Raw genomic sequence first — 23,173 nt, 5'->3', positions numbered from 1 at the left:
CCAGAGGACAACCGCTAAGATCATCGAGGCCAACAGGACACCAGAGTCAGCAGGCTGTCTCAGATGCCACTCCCAGCGATGGGGCAGGACCAAGACGTAACACCCGGAAACGTAAACATAAGCACCTTAGGCACACCATGGGTTTATCACTGGTGCTTTTGTGTTGGCCTGAGATGAGATCTTTATGATTTGCTTTGAATTGGAACACTATTGTCATTTTTTTGGCTTAAGCTTCTTTGCCTGTGATATTAAATTCAGACATGTGACCATGGCCGAGGATGTCTCATTCCTTCTGCATGTGCATGGTTCCCAAAAATGTTATGAGTGCTTTGTGGGAAATTCAACTTTATTAACAAGGCCCTTAGTTACTGTTCCCAACCTGGCAGATTTGGTACTTGGGTATCATGAATGGAGCCTACTGCCCAGGCTTGTCCTGGAGGTCCATCTGTGGTGCACTAGCTGAAGGTTTATTGGATTAAAGTCTTCCGGGTGTCCCTGCCTCCCTGGAGTATGCCTGGGTCAGCAATACCCCCCTCAGCATTTCCCTGTGCATGCTCATCCTCGGACTCACTGCTGGACTCATCGTGTGCAGCCGCAGCCACTGCATCGACGTCTTCATCGTCCACTGTGTCCCCCCTTTCCAGCACAAGATTGTGGAGAACGCAGCATGCAACCAATATCACCGACAGATAATCTGGAGGGGTACTGGAGTGCGCCCCAAGCGGTCCGGGCATCGGAAGCACATCTTGAGAAGACCGATGGTTCTCTCCACCACAGCCCTTGTGGAGGCATCGCTCCTATTGTACCGCTGCTCAGCTTCTGTTCTTGGATGGCGGAGAGACATCATGAGCCACCTTCTGAGGGGATAGCCCTTGTCACCCAGCAGCCATCCATCCAGTCGGGCTGGAGCATTGAAGAGCCCCGGCACCTGGGAGTGTCTGAGGATGTAGGTGTTGTGGGAGCTGCCTGGGTACCTTGCACAGACTTGTAAAATCAGCATCCTGTGATCACACACTATCTGCACGTTCATGGAGTGGAAGCCCTTCCTGTTGACGAAGGCACTGGGCTCACCGGCTGGCGCCTCGATGGCCACATGTGTACAGTCTATAGCACCCTGGACACGGGGGAAGCCAGCAATTGCCGCGAAGCCTCTGGTTCACTGTGTCTGGCTTGCCAGGTCCCAACGGAAGTGGATTAAGGTAAATGCACAGCTGAACAGAGCGTCTGTAACCTGCTTGACACAAGTGTGGACAGCAGATTGGGAGACACCGCAAAGATCACCCACCGACCCCTGGAAGGAGCCAGAGGCATAGAAGTTAAGGATAGCTGTGACCTTTAGAGCCACTAGCATGGGGTGTCCACCCACACAGTTAGTGGAGATCTCAGGCTCAATCATCTCACAGATATAGTTGACTGTCTCCCTTGAGAGATGGAGCCTCCTTCAGCATTGCACCTCAGACATATTGCTTCGCAGGCTGTATACACTGGCAGCAGGATAGTGGCGTCTTCTGCCACCTTGGTCTCCCTCTTGGCCCTGCGCGCTTTGTGCCTACACCTGTCCTCCCAAAGGTGGCTCCCCTGGAGGCTGGATGTGCACTCTTGGCCTCCTCCCCCTTCTAGCCCTCCCTTCTTCCTCAGGGGAGGTGCCTCCAGTGGACAGTTCAGCACCCATTCCCAGGCTAAGGGGAAGGCTTCCTGAAACCTGCAGATCCAAAAAAGGTTCCACACTGCAGAATGCTGACCTGAAGGTTAAGAGTCCAGACCAAGCAGCTGGTGTGTGTTTTGAAATATTGCAGATCACACAGGCAAGTTTCAAAAACTTTGAAAAATCAATATTTGACAGAGCACACTCGCGATCCCAGTGAGCCCTCTTATCCTGCCCGTGGATGAGGTTTATACAAATGTGTACTACCTGCCTGCCCATTGTGCCCGTGCGCTGACCCGAAGATTGCACAGGCGCCGAAAAATCGGCATCGATTAGTGAGTCAAGGGCCTTAAGTGGCCCGTTAATTAATGGCGGGTACACAATGGGTGTCATTACATGCCCGTCCAGCGAAATATTGCAATGGTGCGCGGTGACATCGGGAGGCTTGCCCAATGTCACTGCATGTCATTTTACATGCCAACGGGAAAATTCTGCCCATAGGCAGTTACTAGACTGTTCTAGGCATAGAACTCAGATCTGTCTGTTATTCACTCTGAGAGTACTGGGTGAAAAATAATATTCCTGAATTGGAGCAAAGCAGAGATCTCAGAGGTTTGCAGGCTGGAATTCTTAAAGAAATGTTTTTAAAATTTGAAATCAGTCAAGCTTTCCTCCATGATTTATAATAGAGGCCTCTTCAGGTTATTCCTAGTACTTTTGAAGCTGGGGGGTAGGCTAGGGGGTCAGTAGGAATAACCCCTCTGACTATTCTATTAATTCATCAGAGTAGGTTTAATATGACACATCTATAAACTGATAGAAACTGAAACATTAAAACTATACCATGGGATTAAAAGAGTTGTAACACATTATAGTATTCAATATTGAGAGGATAAATCTATAATACTCTAATTATTAAACGGCATTGATATTACAATACAACTAAGCACAACTAAAATGTAAATTTTCAGCAATGGCACCCCACAGGCAAATTCCAGAAGGCAGAAAAGGAAATATAGCTGATGGATTATAAATTAGTTCAAAGAATAAGCACTGCATTTATAATAATCTTACCGCTACCTCTTGCGCTCACAGTAATAGAAGCTGAGGGAACATTACTGGATGCTGGAACCAATGCTGCCGCCTGCTGCTTTGTCCCCCTAGTAATTTACATCACACCAAGTCTCGGGAGATGCGTCTCAACTGTGGGATTCTATTAATTATGGAAATTCGACATTGACATTGTCATCCCTCAGTATTAATGTAAACATTTCTCAGTACTGCTTAAACAAACACGATTTACCTTTCTGCTACTTTAACAGAGACATCGCCTATTTAAAATAAATGGGTCATATTTCTGTTAAAATAGCTAACAAGAGAATTGTAAATAATGAGAGGATTTAATGGGGCCCTCAGGAGCAGGTTGGGAGGTTTTGTGGGGCGAGGGGGTGCAGTAAAATAGTGAGGGAAGGCAGGAGGTGGAGTGGCTGTCGCCTTCCCATCACCATGGAATTTTATTAGCAGCAGGGAAGGCGGCGGACAGCCTTTCTGTCCAGAGACCAACTGTGGTCCTTAAGTAACCAATTAAGGGCCACTTCCCACAATTGCTGGCACTTTATGTGATTGGGCTTCACCAACCACTGTGCCACCACACCCCCTCACCCCTCCTCCCACAAACACAGCTGCTGCCTCCCCCCACAACACCCCAAACACAGGTGCTGCCTGATCGGTCCCAGCAACCCTGACCCCACTTACCTTCTACCAAGGGTGGCCTTCACATTGCTTCTCCTGGTTGCATGCAGCCCCAGCAGTAGCCACTGCTTCTGGTGGTGCTGTTGGAACTGAAGAGCTGCAAATCCTCCAACTGGCTGGTATTTTTAGGCAAGATCCCGTTCCTTAAAGGACAGAGCTTTGACAACAGCTCAATAGCTGCCTAACTGCCACAGAATCTAGTTGGCACTCCTTGAAATGGCCAAGGCAGAGTTGCCCTGGTTTTCCAGGCCACTGCTGCCTGACAAATTCCACCCAATGTGTTGACCACTTGTGTTTGTTTACAAGCACACAGCACAATTTCATGCCATTACAATTGAACTTACAGTTTTTCAGTTGGTGCCATAAGACTAAATATTATCAATTAAAATGAATAAAACCTTAATGTTGAACTCCTGATAAGCATACTTTAAGCATGGCATGTAAAACTACATATTTCAATAAAATTACTATTACTATGTGCACTTGGCTGAACAGGTTGCATAGAAATAAACAGGTTGAGCCACGGTTACCTCCCCTGAGTGGCTCTCTATGTATAAACCTCATCAGCAAATTAACAACAGGTTTTTGTTTTAACTATGCCCAATTTCCAGATACATGAGCTTTCCAGCAGGAATAAACAGATAGTAATCAGGAACAGGAATTCCTTAGTTCCTGATCCCTGGGCCACAGAGACCAACTGTAATACTCCTTCAGCTGCCCCGGCTGAGCTGAGCTGAGCAACCTTGGAAAAATTAGGAATTGAACTCAGATCCTATGAGTAAGACTAAGCAACAAGAAGGTTATATTTATAAAGCACTTTTAATCACAATGTTGTGTATAATAGGCAATTACCTCTTAAGACAACCACACACAATAGGCAAAATTTCATCTCACACTGTGACAAAGAAAGTCCTCAATAATACTGTGATTTTGTAAATGATATGTCTCACCTGTTCCACCAAAATAAGTCACTCTTCTCATCACTCTCAACTCACACTCTCACAAACCCATCATACATCCAAAGGGATCTCACACCTTATGGGACAACACCATTAACTCTCACACACAATCTCACATCTCCATCAGGCTCATATCCTCTGGAGCTCACATCCTCATCCTGTACATGGCTCCACTCACCGCACAAACATTCCACACAGTGCCATGTGTCCTGCTCATTCTCTCTCCATCTGTTTTCATGCAGGAGAAGCTGGCTCATAACATCAGGGAGAGGTCCCAGACTGGAGGGGCGGAGTGGCCCACATTAGGCTCCTCACTCACTTTGAGGAGCGTGACATGGCGCTGACTGGTGAGGACGTGGACCCTGCCTGTGGCAAGGTGAGGTCGACACCGAACACCCAGGTGAGGATCCTGCACCACATCATCCCTTTCTCAATGCAATGTGAGTGCTCTCTCTTCTGGTTTTGCTGCCATGCATTAATAATCTCTACTTTGGTTCACAGGGGGCTCTGCCAAGCGCCGACACCCTCGACCAGCCAGTCCCTCAGCTCCAACCATGTCCTCACCTCCAGCCAAGAGGACACCTCCTCTATTGAAGAGCTGGAAATAAGCAGCCTGGAAGACCCGTCACAGCGCTTACCCACACCGTCCACCAGCGCAAAGCCATACACCTCGGTGGGACCTAGATCTGGAGCAGGCTTGAGTTCACAATCAGGTGGTCATCGCACGGACACGTGTCCACAGCAGGTGGAGGACTGCTGGGGAGGAGACATCTGTGAGATCTGAGTCAGATGACGAGCCTCGGAATTCGGCCTTCCAGAGGAGAATCAGCAGAAGGCAGGGGAACGTCATGCAGAGCTGTTGGAGGCCCTGAGTGGCACGCGAGTTGGAGGAGTGCGTCCACCTGTTTTCTGATGAACTGGTGCCCACATTTGCACATATGGGAGGCCTTCATGGGAAGGATGGAGCACACCATGGAAATACTGGTCCAGCAGAATGTGGAGATGCACACAGACCTGCACTCCATCGTGGCAACCATGGGTGAGTTCCTGCAATGGCAACGCAAAAGGGAAACAGGGCACCTTGATGTCCCTCCAGGGGCTCCTTCCCCTCAAGGAGTCAAGCCGGGGCACTCAGGCACCCGAAGGGAAGAGGAGTGGCAGCTGGACACCCCTGGGTCATTCATTCAGGAATCTTAGAGGCTGTCCTCTCCCTCCGAGTCCCCTTTGCATGTGACCTCTTCAATCTCATCCTTTGTCACCGCAGAGCGAGCACTGGCCCGCAGGAAGACAGCCAAAGCAAGTCGGGGGCCTGAAGGCCTCGGCTCTCCAGCGCATGCACACTGAAGTCATCGGAGGCAACAGGGCCAACCACTGCACAGGCTGACCCCACCCCTGCTGCGGACGTCAGGGCAGCATTTATAAGTGGTAGGCCTAGAAAGTTAAGAATTTCTGATCACGAGTGGTTGCACGGGTGAACGCATTTTGTCACTTTATAATCTGAAAACATATTCACTTTCACTGAATAATGTGTAATGGTGTCTTTCAACTTCATTTACAGGCTTTGAGTTCTCCCCCTGCACACACAATCCACACCACTCCACTAGCTGTTCAGCTTCACACAGCCAGCCCACGAGTGATTCTGGAGGGAGACGTGTGTGTGTGGCAGGGCCTTTTGGAGCCTCGTGCAAGCACTCTCCATGCACGTGGATCCTTGCCCCCATCGCACTCATCTCAATGTCCCGAACATTTTCAATGCTGCCTGCTGGGGTTCTCTTTCAGTTGTCCATCTGAGCTGCGCTGCATCTCCACCCACCCACTGATCACACTCCCATGCAGCACCTGTTCCCATTCAACACGAGGCTCCACTCACTTTCAATTTTAGAAGCATGGTACTGGTAAAGTTTGTCTTCAGCTCCTCCGTCCTTTCCCCTACCCCAGTCACCCATGTTCTGTCCCCCATCACTGTTGACCCCTCTAGCATCACCTTCCACCTCCCCAACATCACCAACCAGCCAGAACCCTTTTCTTTCCGGGACGTCGAGGTGAACGTGCATTCCCAAGAATCCCACTTCCATCCACAATGACCTCCCCAACATCCTCCTTCACACCCTCAGGGTCCTTATCTACCTCCGTGTGCTCACCAACCACCCTTGTCGTTCTTTCTTCTGTCAGACCCGCACTCTCCCACCCTCGCAGCTCACTCTGCCCTCTCTTATTCTCACCATTTCCTCCTACCACGCTCACCCTCATTTCACTCCCCAGGAGACAGCCATCGACTCCACAGACTCCCATGCATGTTCACCTGGATACCTCCCCCCACCTCCCCGCCCTGGACTCCTTCCCCTGCCCCAGACTCCTTCCCTTACACTTACCTCCCCAGATGTCACTTTCACCCCCATTACACCCTCCTCCTCCCCCTATTCTCTGCCCCCAACATCATCATTTCCGCCCCCCTCCCAACCCTGGGACACCTTCTTCTCAGTCAAACCTACAGCTTTCTCTTCACCCCCTAGATGATCATCTGTAGCAGACCATGGCCAAGACACTGATGTCCCAAAGCAGACCAACAGCGACCTTCCACCTTCTGTGAGCTGCTTTGCAGTGGAGCCATGTCCACGAGAATCCACCCAGCAAGTGTTGCATGTGTTCCTCCAGAGTCCCATTGCTGTAGCGGTCCAGCGTCTTCTGCTCCTCGAATGTCTGCAATGTGATCAAAGAACTGACGGTAGGTCCCGACTTCTGTTCTGCTTGACTGCTTGTCAAGCTGTGTTCTTCACCGGCATGTTTTCTTGCCGATTTGCTCAACACGATTGGGTTAGGGCAGGGAAACAGTCAGGTTTTCAGGTCCTACCAACACATATCCATAAGAATATCAGGTGTAATCCCACTATTCTTCCCCCAGTTTGGTCACAGCTGCTCACATTCCTGACTTGGAAATATATCACCGTTCCTTCACTGTCGCTGGGTCAAAGTTCTTGAACTCCCTCCCTAACAGCACTGTGGGTGTACCTACACCACATGGACTGCAGCAGTTCAAGAAGGCAGCTCACCACCACCTTCTCAAGGACAATTAGGGATGAGCAATAAATGCTGGCCTTGCCAGCGAAGCCCACATCCCTTGAATGAGCAAAAAAATAACAACCAGTGTCTAGGCTCACACAAATAACAGGCAGTTTGACAGGGTGAAATTCCAACCAGCTGCAAGAAGTGACCATCTTCAGAAGAAGGGAAATCAATGCCTATTTTTTTTTAAACTTTAAATCTGAGCCACCAACTGAAGCATAAATATTACCCAGGGTCCATCTGATAGGCAATCATCCTCATTTGTGAAGTAACTAGAATTAAATGCTCTTTCCCAAGTATTCAGCGAAATTGCCATTCTTCATTATACCTTATCACGATGGAATCCATGAACGAGCAAATAAAGGAGGTCTCCTTGGTAATGCACCAGGATTGTTAAACTTATTTGCTTTGCTTAAAGCGAGGCAAAACTGACCCAAGAGCTTCCTAAGCCAAATTTACACACACCCTTCTAACCCAGGTACTGATTGAAAGAAAGAATTTGGAAGAAATTGATGATCCTGCATGCCTCAGAGCAACTTAAGGCAGGTAGTCTCACATTTTAGAGCAGAGGAGCTGATGCCAAGATTTGGAGGCATATACATCAGAAAGGCTGGGAAAGAACAATGCTTTCTCGCAGTTATGGGAGATATGAACACTATCCTGAGTGCGCTCTTTAACATGACCAATGTCTTCCTATAAAAGGTGAAGCTCTGTCTGAACTGGAGTGTTTCTGCTTTTTAAGTATGGACAAGAGTTCAATTCCAAAGGCCAACTCCCTTGAAAATAGATTGAGTAAAGTCATCCAATCTTCAAAGGAAAAGTCCCATGACAGGACACACAAAAATAGGAATGTTGAATGCACATTTATAGTAGCATTTTTAATTTGAACTGCACTGAAAACATCTTGGGGCGGACATCATCCCCAGACTGATTTCAGGCAGCTTGTGGCAGAATGTCCTGGCTGTTAGCATTGAATCAGGGAACTGCATTCAAAGGTCGGGCATCCGGAGCCAACCCATCCAACCTGAGGCACTTCACTCACCTGCCCCGCACAGCAGCAATATCAGACAGCTCACAACCCGCACAGGCTGCAAGATTGCAAGTTGGGTCCTATGTATGTTAAAAGATCCAAATTAATATGAGATGGAAGTACTGTCTGGCTCAGGATGGTTCCTGATGCCCAGTGGTACCTGCGGGATAATGTTGTGTGGCCACAGTGCCAGCAGTGGCAAGACACGTTGGTCTTTGCCCACCATTCTTGGGGTGCTACTGCCTCATTTGCACTGGATAGGAGCCCTGAAAATTCAACCCCTTTACTGATTTGAAGCAAAAAGGACATTATCACAGAATCAGCACGAAGGAGGCCATTTGTGCCTGCACTGGCTCTGAATGAGCAATTCACCTAGTACCACTCACCCGCCTTTGCCCTGTAACCTTGCATATTCTTCCTTTCAGATAATCAAATTCCCTCTTGAATGCCTTTCTAGAACATGCCTCCACTACACTCTCAGGCAGTACATTCCAGGTCCCAATCACTCGCTGAATGAAAAGGTTTTTCCTCATGTCACCATTCTTCTTTTGCCAATTACCTTAAATCTGTGCCCTCTTGTTCTTGATCCTTCCACCACTGGGAACAGTTTCTCCCTACCTACTCTGTCCAGAGCTCCCCTGATTTTGAATATCTCTATCAAATCTGCTCTCAACCTTCACTTCTCCAAGGAGAGCAATCCCAACTTCTCCAATCTATGCAACTGAAGTTCCTCATCCCTGGAACCATTCGTGAATCTTTTCTGCACTCTCTCTAATGCCTCCACACCATTCCTAAAGTTGAGGCTATACCAGTGTTTTATACATGTTTAACACTCTTGCTGTTGTACTCTGTGCTCCTATTAATAACAGTACACATAGGATACTGTATGCTTAATTAACCACACTCGCAATATGTCCTGCCACCTTCAATGACTTATGCACACCCTTTAGAATCTTGCCCTTTATTTTATACTGTCTCTTCATGTTCTTCCTACCAAAATGAATCATTTCACATTTCTCTGCATTGAATTCCATCTGTCAACTGTCTGTGCATTCCACCAACTTGTCTGTGTCCTTTTAAAGTTCTACACTGTCCTCCTCACGGTTCACCATGCTTCCAAGTTGCATATCATGCACAAATTTTGAAATTGTGCCATGTACACCAGGATTCAGGACATTAATATATAATCAGGAAGATCAAGGGTCCTAGCACCGACCCTTGGGGAAGATCACAACAAACCTTCCTCCAGTCTGAAAAACATTCATTAACAAACCACTACTTTCTGTTTCCTGTCACTCAGCCACCATTTTTATACATGTTGCTACTATCCCTTTTATTTCATAAGCTATAACTTTGCTCACAAGTCTGTTGTGTGGCACTTATTCAAATGACTGTTGGAAATCCATGTACATGACATAGTTTTGTGGCAATCATATTTTTCATAGTATTATTGTGGGATAATGTAAAGTAGGCTTATGTGTGTGCGTACGTGTGGTTCTGCATGTGGATGATTTAATTAAATTAGAGACGCATAGGCTGCAAGTTTGAAATTATCAAAAGAGTTAGGTGTAAAAAGGCATTTGAAATGCTAATGAGTGAGCTAGGGTAAAGTCAGCAGATAGGATGTGAATTAAATTTGTATTTTAAGATAAGTGGAAAGTTGTTGGATTTTCAAAGAGACATGATAAGGTTTTTATGACTGGCAAAATAAATAGAGCAAGCTTATTGTGTTGATTTTTTCCCCCAAAATGCTGACCATAATGATAACATAAAAGACTTTTATATTATGGGAGAAGTAACTTCCAAAGACTTGGGGGAACAATGGGATTTACAAATCAAAGAAGAAGAAATAATATATTTAAAGAAGGATGGAAGGCTACATGAGGTGTAGCCATGTGGGATCTGAAAGGTACTCTGTGTGAAACAGACCTGGTGGGGAAAAAGCCTTTCGCCACTTATCAGAAGTCTGCTGTTCCAGTAACCAAAGTTGTGTTAAAAGCCTTTGGAATTCCACTGTTGAGTGGGTGTGGGTGGTAACCTTGCTTGATTGTCTCTATAAATTTAAAATCTATTTTGGACTGTTACCTTAAAGGGGGTGTGTAGTCAGGAGTCTGGCTAATTAGGAATTTTGGGAATTGTTATAATATTAAGTAACTGTGCAACTGTAGTCTTGTGTATGTGTTTTATTCTTTTCTTTTGTTAATAAATGTTTTAATTTAATCCCTAAAGGTGTTATTGGACTCATTACTTCTGGATTCAGTGCACAAACCTTCTCATAATAAATATAAATTGCATAACCATTGTGAGAGCGTGGCCAAGTTTCCCTTGCCAAATACCACCTGCCATATCATAAAATCAACAGCATTACTTCATCAACCCTTTCTGTTACCTCTTCAAAAAAACTCCAGCAAATTAGTTAAACCTGATTTTCCCTGAACAAATCCATGCTGGCTTTCCTTAACTAACCCACATTTGCCTAATTGACCATTAGTTTTGTCCTGAATTATTGTTTCTAGAAGCTTCCCCAACACCAAAATTAAATGAAACCTTTATTGCAGATTGTCTCAGCTTATACATATGATTAAGCTGGGTTCAAATGCAGAAAGAGCTAACAATTCTCACATTATTTTACAGAGTATAATGCTCTGGCAGGACACTCTCCCAGTGATTTTCACCAGTGGCCAAGTGTCTGATAGTATATAGAGGATAAATGAATGAAGTCAATACAGGTAAAATTCTATAGAATAGTTGCACATACCTTAAGATCAGAAGAGGAAAGCTTTTCGATTCTTCTGTCAACATCTGGGGAACTTTGTTTCTTTGTAAATTGAACAAAGCAAAGCTTGCTGGTCTCCAGAAAAGCTATGATCATAAAATTGTCTGCAAGTACAGCTAGACAGAGCCAAAAAGATTAAAATCATGAGATTTATTTATTTTCTATATTTTTGCTCTTCTGCAGTCTGACTCATCCAAAATCTGGTTTCCAAGTTTGTTAATAACTTTATCGACCTTAGAAATACTGGCTGTCAGTTTCCTGGCAATGTAGCCATGACTCACAAATACATTGTTGCCGGCCAAGTTTATGTCTTCTGGTAGTGATAAAAAAAAAAATTGGGTGCAAAACTGGTCTTTGGCAGTTGAGAGAAATGGGGAATAGTGAATCTGCAGTTGTTTTAGTGCCACTGGGGATGAACACAATGCCAAGAGAAGCTAGTCTTCTCTATCCCTTGGCAAATAATGCTAGTACATCTAACATCCAATTATCACCATTAAAGTTTAATGTACTGCCCACTCAAATGTCATGATTAGCAAACAAGCTACAGCAAAAAAACATTTATCACAGGTGACCTGCTCAAACATTGTTCAATATCAACAGCTGGAAAAATATTATCCACAATCTAAATCTGCTCCCTTGACATTTGCATAGTGACATACAACACTTATGCTCAAGAGGGGAAATTGCAAACTTTGCCTGAGTTGATATTTTATCTCGTCCCAGAGAAAACCCTGTTCATTAAACTTTATTGATCATTGATTAAAAATGGCACGTGGTTAATGTACATGAGCCAGGTATCAGTGTTACATCATATAGGGAAGAATTTTCTCCCTGTCGGGGGGCGGGGGGGGGTGGGGGGTGTGTGTGTGTGTGTGTGTGTGTGTGTGGGTGGGCGTGCAGCCTATCGGGGCCCCTGATCAGCTGGGTGCCGCCGTTTTACGTGGGTGGGCCAATTAAGGCCCGCCCAGCATGATGCGCACCTGGAAGCGCTGTGCGCTCCCTGTGCGGGCGAGGGGGGATTGCCTGAGTCGGGAGTGCGCTCTTTCACGCACGTGTGCGAAAGAGCACCGAAATCTCCCTGAGGCACAGAGGTGCCTCAGGGAGATTAGTTTTAAGTTTAAACAGTTTAATAAAATGTTGAAAAATTTTTAATGACATGTCCCCTCATGTGAAACTGTCACATGAGCTGGGGCATTTGCATTAATTTTAATAAAAATTTTTCTCAAAATTTTAAATCATTCATGAAACCTCATCCCGCCCGTGGATGAGGTTCCATGAAAAATGTGAAGGCCGCCTGGGCTCTTCGCCTGCCCTACTCAGCTGTGTGCTCACCGAACTGAAAATCTAAATAATGCGCGGTGACGTCGGGACGCATGCCCGACGTCACCGCGTGTCATTTTAAGCCTCGGTGAGCGGGCCCCACCCCCACTTGCCGAGCCCAAGACTCTGCCCATAAAGTTCTTTGCCAAAACCAAAGATTAAAAAAAGCCAACCTTCTGAAATGTAAAAGTAGAAAAAATTCTAAAGAAAGTAGTGTGGAGAGACTAGAGAAGTTGAGATTGTTCTCCTTAAAGCAGAGAAAGTTATGGGAAAATTCAACAGAGGCGTTCAAAATTGTATGAGGTTTTGATAAAGCAAGTAAAGAGAAATTAAACAGTGGCAGGAAGGTCAATATCGAGAAGACACAGATTTAAAATAATTGGCAAAAGAACTTTTGAAGAGGAGATTCTTTCTATAAACACAAAAAGCTGTTATTATCCAGATTGCACCTCCTGAAAAGGCAGTGGAAGCAGATTCAAAAACAACTTTCAAAAGGGAATTGGATAAATGCTTGAAAAGGAAAAAATGTGCTGGTTTATGGGAAAAGAATGGGAGCATGAGGCTAATTAGATAACTCTTTCAAATAGCTGATACAGGCATGATGGGCAGAATGGCCTCTTTCTTTACTTATGATTTTGTGAAAAAAAAGTGCAAAAGATCTCTAACCTAAACAGCTTGCAGCTGAGGAAAAAGTAATTACCAGTAATACGCCCACCTCTCCCAACAGCTGAGTTATAAATAATCCTCAAAGCTGAAGCAATTCACACTCCATCCCTCCATTGGGCCAACAATTTCACACTGGTGACCTCCCACTGCCACTTCAAGAGGTCTGCACAGTATTCATCAATCAAGACCCCTGCCCATCACTGAGGCAAAAGCATGCTGAAAAATCTCACCACCATCCCCACCTACCAACTGAAATAGACATCACCAGCATAACCCCGAGGAAAGTATTGAACCCTTCTCTCCCTACTCCTCCCCCTCCTCATCACCCCCGTCTATTCTTTGCCCTGTGCTTCAACCCTTCTTCTTCCCACTTCCCTTTTCCTCTTCCTTTACTCTTCACTCTTCAATTTCCCTTACTCACTGCTCTTCATTTTCCTCCCTTTGTACATTCTCCCCTTCCCAATCCTCCTCACTTCCTTCCATCTGGACCACTTTCTTCTTCTTGCTGCTTCTATTTTCCCCATAGCAACCCTGCCCCTTCATGCTCTTTCCTCTATTCCCTCTCTGCTCTTCCTCTTGACAACTCCATTCTCCCTTACTTACACCTACCCTTTCCTTCCTACTGTTCTCCTTTTCCTACTTCCTCTCTGCCTATTCGCTTCCACTTTCCTCTATCTTCTCCCCTCCCTATTCTGATGCCCTCTCTATTCCTATCCCATTCTCCAACCCTTTTTCTACTTTCTCCCCCATGCTTTTTCCCTAAACTCTCCCTCCACTCTCCTCCCTTCCCCTATTCTCCCCGGGTCCTCTGCCCACCATTTCCTTTCCTGCCTCTTCTCCTTCCCTCTGCACCCTTCCTCTCTCCTCCCCTCACCTCTTTGTACCTCTTCCTTCTCTCTCATCCCTTGCCCCTTTGGCATTTGTCCTCCACTTCCTCCTTTTCCCAATCTCTCCTCTGCCCTTTCTCCTCCCTTCATACCCCATCAGCCTGTCCCTCCTCTTCTCCCTTTCCCTTCTTCCCTCGCTTCCCCTCCTCATCCATATCTCATCAGCACTTTGGTTCTAATTTTCTTTACAGTTCTGATATTAGTCTTTTAGTCTACAGTATTTGTATCCGAATAAAATAATCTATAAGTATTATTAAATAGTTCCTCACAACTAAATTTCAAGTTTTCTTGCAAACATCTTTCCATATTTAATGGCACACTTTGTTTAAATAAACAAATATTTTGAATTTGAGATTGAAGAATACAATAGTTGATAAAAAAAAAACAAAATTGCCTTGATATTTTAGAAAAAATGTTTCCCCAAAAAGCAGTAGCTGTTAATCTGATTTTAAATAGTCCCTGACATTACATACAATATTGAAAAGGACTAAATGAAAAAGTAGTAGTATTGCCTTTACAGTATCCAAATATTGGATTTAAAGACTATTGTGTTCAGAATCTGCCATTACTGATGTGACAGTGAGCAGCTTTGTTGAAGAAAGGTGAAACTTTTAGAAATTGATTTAACATGTGTTAAAAAATAAGATTTGAAAATCTCTCTATACAAAAGCATATTCATAATTTATAATTGAAAGGTTGTAACTATGACAATACATGCAGTTACTTGTTGCGTTTACGAGCACTGAGTGAGAGTAATTAGTAAATCTGTTGCCACATCATTTTTCATCTGTCACTGTTAATTTAGACATTTGATTTTCATGTGGATATGATTACCATCATTGATGGTGTCAGAGATGAATCTTCCCACTAAGGTTCTGTCGATCATGACTTTTTCCAGATGTGGCCCAGAGAGGCTTAATGACACCAGTACACCTGATCCAAAGAAAAGCTGAAATAGACAGGACATGATGTTAGTGTATTCTTTGAAAGCATCATGTTGGATAATGCATTCTTTAAATCAACAAAGCACCATTAAATATTTTCAAAGTTGGGTTAGCAAGTCTATTACAGTTGTTTTTACACTAAGACATGACGTTGAATGCTCAATATCTGGGATTGCTTTTAAATTTTCAATAACAAAATTCACAAAGTTATGAAAATTTATTGGGCTTAGAATCATAGAAAGATACAGCACAGAGGGAGGCCATTTGATCCTTCATGCCTCTGCCAGCTCTTTGGCATTAATCCAGCCCCTGCTCTTTCCCCACAGCCTTGGAAATCTTTATCCTTCAAGTATTTATAAAATTCATTTTTGCAAATTACTATTGAATCTGCTTCCACCATCCTTTCAAGCAACATATTTCAGATTACAGCAATTCACTGCGTAAAGAAACGTTAGGCAAGGGAATCAAAGGTTACCGGGGGTAGATGGGAATGTGGAATTAGAAATACAAACAGGTCAGCCTTGATCTTATTGAATGACGGAGCAGGCTCGAGGGGCCGAATGACCTACATCTGCTCCTATTTCGTATTTTTTGTATATATGCCTCATATTAGTTTGCTTTCTGACATATTCCTGCCTTGACTCTAGGACTGCATATGCTGAGCCTCAGCCTTCACTGGTAGTTTCTGAGGAAGATCTTGTCTAGGGTGAAAACTTAATCCACCCAAACTCAGTCCCCAATGTCAGAAGAAGTGGGGTTGGCCACTTCCTATGTTGACAAACTCCTGCTTTCCTAGGTTCAGTGGGACCTGCAAGCTTTGATGAGCACAATCTCACTGAGATTATTCTAACATTTGTAATACTATTTAACTATTACTTTTCAAATTTTAAAATGCAAGATTTTTGTTCATCCTTTCCCCCAAAACCTCTTATTCTCAATTAAACTATCATTATTTTTCATTCTGTGGTTCGCTGAAAATTTTTAGTATTTGTTCAAGGTGCAGGAACTTCATTTTTGTTTATTCTTCCTTCCTCCCCAAACATGTCCTCCTTTTCACAGTTATTAATGATTAATGTAACGCTGACTGATGAGGTTGGTGCCTCAGTTGGGTGGCCAAGGACCTCATTATCAACACAACTAGTCCTTGCAGTAATGAGTTTCACATTCTAACCACTGTCTTGGGAGAAAATTTCTCTTAATCTACCTTATTGGATTTATTAATCTTTTATTTATGACCTCCTTTCCTTACTGGACTTAGCTGAGCTGGCCAAAATTGGGAAGTCCGGGACTGAAGAACGGCACCCACTGCTCACTGCTTTATTACACTGAGAACCCAGGTCCAATTTCCCTGGAGCCTGAAAACTGGCCCAAACTAATTTCTACCCCACTGAACCTACATTTGGTAACTAGTGATCTAAGGTTTATAATCCACCACCTATTCTGATCTTACATCTGTAATATGGTCCAAAAGGTTAACACCAAGTTTGTGTTATATTTAGTGGCCTGCTTTATAACCATGTATATTAAGAAGAAATTCATGCTGAAGAATGATATATACCAAGGTAACATATTCTGCAAGAATTGATAAAAGATTAAAACATTTTTGGTGGACATAATTCAATTGATTGCTTATTTTTCATAAGTTCAAGTTTTGGGTGAACAAAATTTATTTTTGTCGATCTGTTCAAGGCCAACTTGCGCTTTCTGAAAAAAATAGCTATTTCTTGTAGTGTCCAGGGAATGGTTTTAAAACTATACTTCAATTTAATTTCATGTAACATTTTAAAAAACACATATATAAATACTTGGGCACCTTTGTAAAAAAATTGTGCTCTCTACGGTGTATATAAATTATCTGGATAGTTTAGCTGATATGAAGTAAAAGAGACATCATTATATATGTTGCACATCATTATATATGTTGTATTATTTGAAACTGTAAAGCCAAGCCTGAAAAGGTTCAATTAAATTAAATGAACAATCCAAGATAATTGTTGACGTATATACCTGACAAAAGTTCTTGTTCTTGAATTTGCTCAGCACACAATGGCTGCAATGCAGCAGTTCCTGAAAGACAACACAAACACAGATGGCTATGTCAGATGCATACATTGTGACCAATGGTTAAAGTGTTTCTGATTTCCAATCAGAAGAGATTAGCATACTTCGAAAACAAAGATGCAACTGTTTCAGAACATGCCACTGCACTAGAGGCTGGTTATGATCTTTGTGCAGGCTGATCCTTTACAAAAATTAAAGTTGCTGAAAGATGAATAAAGAAGAATAATTGTTTACTGTCAACTTTGCAACTAGGAAGGTACCTCAAACTCCTTGAGGGTGTCTCGAAGTTTAGCTGGGCGTCTATTCTTGGGTGTCCACAAGTATTCTCGAGCTGACAAAGAAGATATGAACATAATTTTTTATTATAATGAGAATTATACTACACCATTTACCCAAATCATTCCATTAGTATAGCACTGATAATTAATCTAAGCTTGACAGATATCCAGTATTTAAGAACACAGTAGAAAGTCATTATCAAATAAAACCAGTAAATAAAAACAAAATCAATAACCAGAGGACGAATTTAAGTTAACTGGCAAAAAAATCCAAGGAAATAAGGAGTTTTTTTTTAAAACACAGTGAGTTATTGATCTGGAATGCACCGGCTAAAAAGGGTGTTTGGAAGCAGATTCAATAGTAATTTTCTAAAGTGAATTGGATAAATACTTGAAGAGAAAAATATTATGAGCTATGGAGAAAGAAGGGGTTGAAACTAAGAGTTGACAGAGGAACAATGGGCTGTATAGCCTCCTTCTGTGCTGTATGATTCTATGAATCAATGTTAAAACAATCTGGAAATTTATGATTTATCAAAGTATGATACAGCTGGAAAATTAGTTTTATATGTAATGCAATGTATGAGCAGGGCAGAATTTGGATGCCAGGCATTCCATTTTTATTGCAAGTTGGAAACCTTAAGAAATGTCTATTTTTAGCCAAAATTAATAAAAACTGCAAATTTGGAGAATGTATGGCTTGGAAACATGGGCCTAGAAATTGACGCATACCCATATGATAGCATGCTTCCAGGTCAGTGCACACTGCTTGCACTGAAAAAACTGGCAGCAGGACTGAGCTAAATTAGATGGCCAGCCTCATCTGTTTCTTACCAATGAGTTTCAGGCATCAAATGCAGGTCCCAGACACAGATTCTCACTACTCTTTTGGTAAAGAAGTTTCTCTTGAATTCCTTATTGGATTTATTAGTGACTATCATCACTTATTAGTTAAGGTCATGTTTGGTGTGGTTATGTGTTAAATTTTGCTAATTGGAATGAATGAAAGCACTCATGGGCTGCCTCAAAAGTATTAAATACTATTCAGTTACATTTACTATTGTTAGTCATTTATTTAAAAAAGTGTTTGTTTCCATTCTTGAAAGAAATGGTTAAGATAGACAAATCTTCTACCTGTAGATTCTTTGCTTTTTACTCGATTCAGGCAGAAGGGCTTAGTAAAGATGAAGCTTGCATATTTAATGTGACACCTGAGGTACATGATTTAAGACAATATTCTGTTTCCAAGGGGAACATGAAGATTAGACAGCTAGCATTCAGTGTACCATTTGTCAGCACTTTGCTTTTTCCCAGGAAGCTGCTCTCTGTTGGAGAAAAGCTGTGATAGCTATGTAGAGGAACTAGACACATGGTTGCCAGAAATGATGGAAGAACACTTACTTCAATTATTATGACCTTAAATGATATTCAGTCATTCTACCACATTACTCACCCTCTGTCATATGCTGCTTCTCTTCTAAGTAACAGCAGTCTGACGGTGAAACTATAGGGATTTTAAGATGAGAAAAATGAAACTACACAAATGATTTATAATGACAATACAGATTAGCACTAAAAAAAATCTTTGCAATTAAAAAGGTGGACTGATGTTATAGTGTTACAGTGCTATGAATCTGAAATGCAGAATAGAAGCAGAGTCCGCTTAGAGACAGTACCACGTTCGACTAAAAGGCAGTGAAATTTAACTTCGAGAGTTTGTTATATGCCCAGTAATGAGTTGATTGCTCGTTAAACACACCACCTAATTTATTGTGCATTTTTCACTTTCACCTAAGTTGAATTTTATCCCCAAAAGGTGTTCACACAGACCTCCACTTTAACATTGTCTAGAACAAGAAACAATCTTAGATAGAAGGGCACCAAACCAGCAAACAATCTCCCAGGATTAGGAAATGTTTCTCGTTTTTCAACAAGTCTGACAAAGGGTTCTCTACTGTATCCGTATCAGTTGGATTTCGATGCCCTCTGCTGGAATTCTGGCGTTTAAATATAGAACCTAGTATTTTACTGTATTAAGCTGATTCACATTTTTAGCAAAGTAACTCTTATGTCAATATGAATTTATACCTACCTGCCTCTCTCTTATCATAGTATTGATAGGTGCCAACATCGGTATCTGTCATATGATTTGGAATGGAAAATAAGTAAAATTTAAAAAGCTGCCAAAATATTCTGGAATTAAACATTACTATGATATTAAAAGGTCAAGAATCCTAGACGTTTCTGTTTGGATATAATAAAAGTAGTGCATACCATTTAAAGTTAGCTTCCAAAAACAGATAACAATAAAAAGCTATCATTAACTGTGAAGTTAACTCTTTGAAAGGCCTGTCGATACCAAAACTTGAGAGCTTAACAATAATGGGAATATTGTAATAATGTAAATATATCCTCAATTAAGTCCCTCTACAGGACTAACTTCAAACTCTAATGTGTAGAGATTGGATTCAAACACCCTGAGACACAATTTAGCTTGAACGTGTAATTGTGCATTTCAATTAACTTTTATATCTAAACTTTTTAAAATATCTGGAATTTTGTAAAGTTATACTACCCTTGGTAAATAGAACAGTTCCTTAACTCAGTATTTTATTTTCTTTTTTAAAAAAAACTTTTCATAATATTTCTTTTGTTTTCTTTTCATGAAGCCTGAAATAATTTCCCATCTGATCATTGTATCTTGGTGTATGTAATTCTAGGTCAATGACCAAAGAAATGATTCATGCTATGAAGGTTTCTTAAGTGGAAGAAATCTCAAAAGTAGCTTATAGGTGAGTTTCATTATTAAAAATCCTAGGTTTTATTCCTAGGTTAACTAATCTCACCTACGAGGCAGAAGTGTATTGCAATTGACATCCACGCCATTAGTGGAAGGGGAAATCTGCCACTGTTCCCACTCCTAATTTTTAAATTCATTTATGGGATGTGAGTGTCGCTGGCTAGGCCAGCATTTATTGCCCATCCCTAATTGCCCTCGAGAAGGTGGTGATGAGCTAACTTCTTGCACCACCGCAATCCCTGCGGTGTAGGTACACCGACAGTGCTGTTAGGGAGGGAGTTCTAGGATTTTGACCAGTAACAGTGAAGGAATGGGTGATATATTTCCAAGTCAGGATGGTGTGTGACTTGGAGGGGAACTTCCAGGTGGTGGTGTTCCCATGTGTCTGCTGCCCTTGTCCTTCTAGATGGTAGTGGTCGTGGGTTTGGAAGGTACTCCCTAAGGAGCCTTGGTGAGTTTCTGCAATGCATCTTGTAAACGGTACACACTGCTGCCACTGTGCGTCAGTGGTGGAGGGTATGAATGTTTGTGGAAAGAATACCAATCAAGCGGGCTGCTTGGTCCTGGATGGTGTCAAGCTTCCTGAGTGTTGTTGGAGCTGCACTCATCCAGGCATTTGGAAAGTATTTCATCACACTCCTGGCTTGTGCCTTGTAGATGGTGGACAGGCTTTGGGGAATCAGGAGTTGAGTTACTCGCCACAGGATTCCCAGCCTCTGATCTGCTCTTGTAGCCACAGTATTTATATGGCTAGTCCAGTTCAGGTTCTGGCCAATGTAATCCCAGGATGTTGATAGTAGAGGATTCAGCGAAGGTAATACCATTGAATGTCATGGGGCGATGGCTAGATTCTCTCTTGTTGGAGATGGTCATTGCCTAAAACTTGTGTGGTGCGAATGTTACTTGCCACATGTCAGCCCAAGCCTGGATATTCTTCAGGTCTTGCTGCATTTGGACATGAACTGCTTCAGTATCTGAGGAGTTGCAAGTGGTGCTGAACATTGTGCAATCATCAGCAAACATCCCACTTCTGACCTTATGATGGAAGGAAGGTCATTGATGAAGCAGCTGAGAGTGGTTGGGCCGAGGGCACTACCCTGAGGAACTCCTGCAGTGATGTCCTGGAACCGAGTTGATTGATCTCCAGCAACCATTACCATCTTCCTTTGTGCTAGGTATGACTCCAGCCAGCAGAGAGTTTTCCCCCTGATTCCTATTAATTCCAGTTTTGCTACGGCTCCTTGATGCCACACTCAGTCAAATGTGGCCTTGATATCAAGGGCAGTCATTCTCACCTCACCTCAGGAGTTCAGCTTTTTTGTCCATGTTTGAATCAAGGCTGTAATAAGGTCAGAAGCTGAGTGGCCCTAGCGGAACCCAAACTGAATGTCAGTGAGCAGGTTATTGCTAAGCAAGTGCTGCTTGATAGTACTGTTGATAACCCCTCCCATCACTTTACTGATGACCGAAAGTAGACTCATGGAACGGTAATTGGCTGGGTTGGATTTGTCCTGCTTTTATTGTATAGGACATACCTGGGCAATTTTCCACATTGCCGGGTAGATGCCAGTGATGTAGCTGTACTAGAACAGTTTGGCTAGGGGCGCGGCAAGTTTTGGAGCACAAGACTTCAGTACTATTGCTGGAATATTGTCAGGGCCCATGGCCTTTGCAGTATCCAGTGCCTTCAGCCATTTTTTTGATATCACGTGGAGTGAATCAAATTGGCTGAAGACTGGCATTTGTGATGCTGGGGACCTCCAGAGGAGGCTGAGATGGATCATCCACTCAGAACTTCTGGCTGAAGATCGTTGCGAATGCTTCAGCTTTATCTTTCGCACTGATGTGCTGGGCTCCTCCATCATTGAGGATGGGGATATTTGTGAAGCTTCCTCCTCCAGTGAGTTATTTAATTGTCCACCACCATTCACGACTGGATGTGGCAAGGCTGCAGGGCTTGGATCTGATCCATTGGTTGTGGAATCACTTAGCTCAGTACATTACTTGCTGCTTATGCTGTTTGGCATGTAAGTAGTCCTGTGTTATAGCTTCACCAGGTTGACACCTCATTTTTAGGTTTGCCTGGTGCTGCTCCAGGCATGCCCTCCTGCACTCTTCATTGAACCACAGTTAAAAATCTGGGATGATGACCATGAAACTGCTGTTGGTTGTTGTAAAAACCCATCTGGTTCACTAGTGTCCTTTAGGGAAGGAAATCTGCCATCCTTACCTGGTCTGGCCTACATATGACTCCAGATCCACAGCAATATGGTTGACTCTTAAATGCCCTCTGAACAAGGGCAATTAGTATTGGGCATTAAATACTGGCCTAACCAGTGACACCCACATCCCATGAACAAATAAATAAAAAAAAGCATAGACCAGACCATGTAGGATGCTGATTTCTTTCCCTAAAGGACATTAATGAACCAGATGGGTTTTTATGACAATGGTTTCATGGTCATCATTAGACTTCTAATTCCAGATTTTTATTAAATTAAAATTCCACCATCTGCTGTGGTGGGATTCAGACCTGGGTCCCCAGAGCTTTACTGTGGGTTTCTGAATTACCATTCCACTGACAGTACCAGTACACCAAGTGACCCCTACTGGAAATGCACGTGGGGACTAGAATGGGTTTAGCTATGCACCTTCTCTGCTGAATACCTGAAGACCAGATACAGCTGTATGTCCTCAACGTTGAATACCCTGTTTGGTCTCAGGAAAAATGCCCGTATGGTTGAGATACTGGACCATACTCTATTGAGAGTCAGTGGCACTTGGGAGATCTCCAAACTGGGAAAGAGAAAAGGGGAGCATATCGATAAGCTAAATAATATTGCATATTATGTATATGTTGAATATGGATGCAGATTCTAAGTGGTGTCACCAAATCTAGAAAAAATAATGATACAAGATTGATCAAAGTTCACACTTTCTTTTAGCTACAGCAGTAAAGCTTTTCATTTAAACAGAATTGTCTAAATATCAT

General features: G+C 43.0%; 1 protein-coding gene across 3 annotated transcripts in view; it reads right to left on the bottom strand.

Annotated features, from left to right (window-relative positions):
• LOC121275378 (WD repeat containing planar cell polarity effector) overlaps positions 1-23,173 on the bottom strand; it is a 163,046-nt gene that overhangs the window by 100,549 nt on the left and 39,324 nt on the right. For all 3 annotated transcript variants that reach the window (XR_005942401.1, XM_041182911.1, XM_041182912.1), the window contains exons 3-8: positions 19,474-19,518; positions 18,835-18,885; positions 17,364-17,434; positions 17,050-17,109; positions 14,933-15,047; positions 11,208-11,341 (exon numbers count right to left, since the gene is read on the bottom strand). Coding sequence is in view for 2 of the 3 variants with exons in the window: in XM_041182911.1 (XP_041038845.1) it covers positions 11,208-11,341; positions 14,933-15,047; positions 17,050-17,109; positions 17,364-17,434; positions 18,835-18,885; positions 19,474-19,518 (476 nt within the window). In the remaining variant the exon portion in view is untranslated. The remainder of the gene's footprint in view (positions 1-11,207; positions 11,342-14,932; positions 15,048-17,049; positions 17,110-17,363; positions 17,435-18,834; positions 18,886-19,473; positions 19,519-23,173) is intronic.

Source organism: Carcharodon carcharias, chromosome 2 (genome assembly GCF_017639515.1).
Source record: "Carcharodon carcharias isolate sCarCar2 chromosome 2, sCarCar2.pri, whole genome shotgun sequence".
Classification (NCBI taxonomy): Eukaryota; Metazoa; Chordata; class Chondrichthyes; order Lamniformes; family Lamnidae; genus Carcharodon; species Carcharodon carcharias.
The sequence above is the reverse complement of the archived record's forward strand: the minus strand, read 5'-3'. Positions and strand labels throughout refer to the sequence as shown.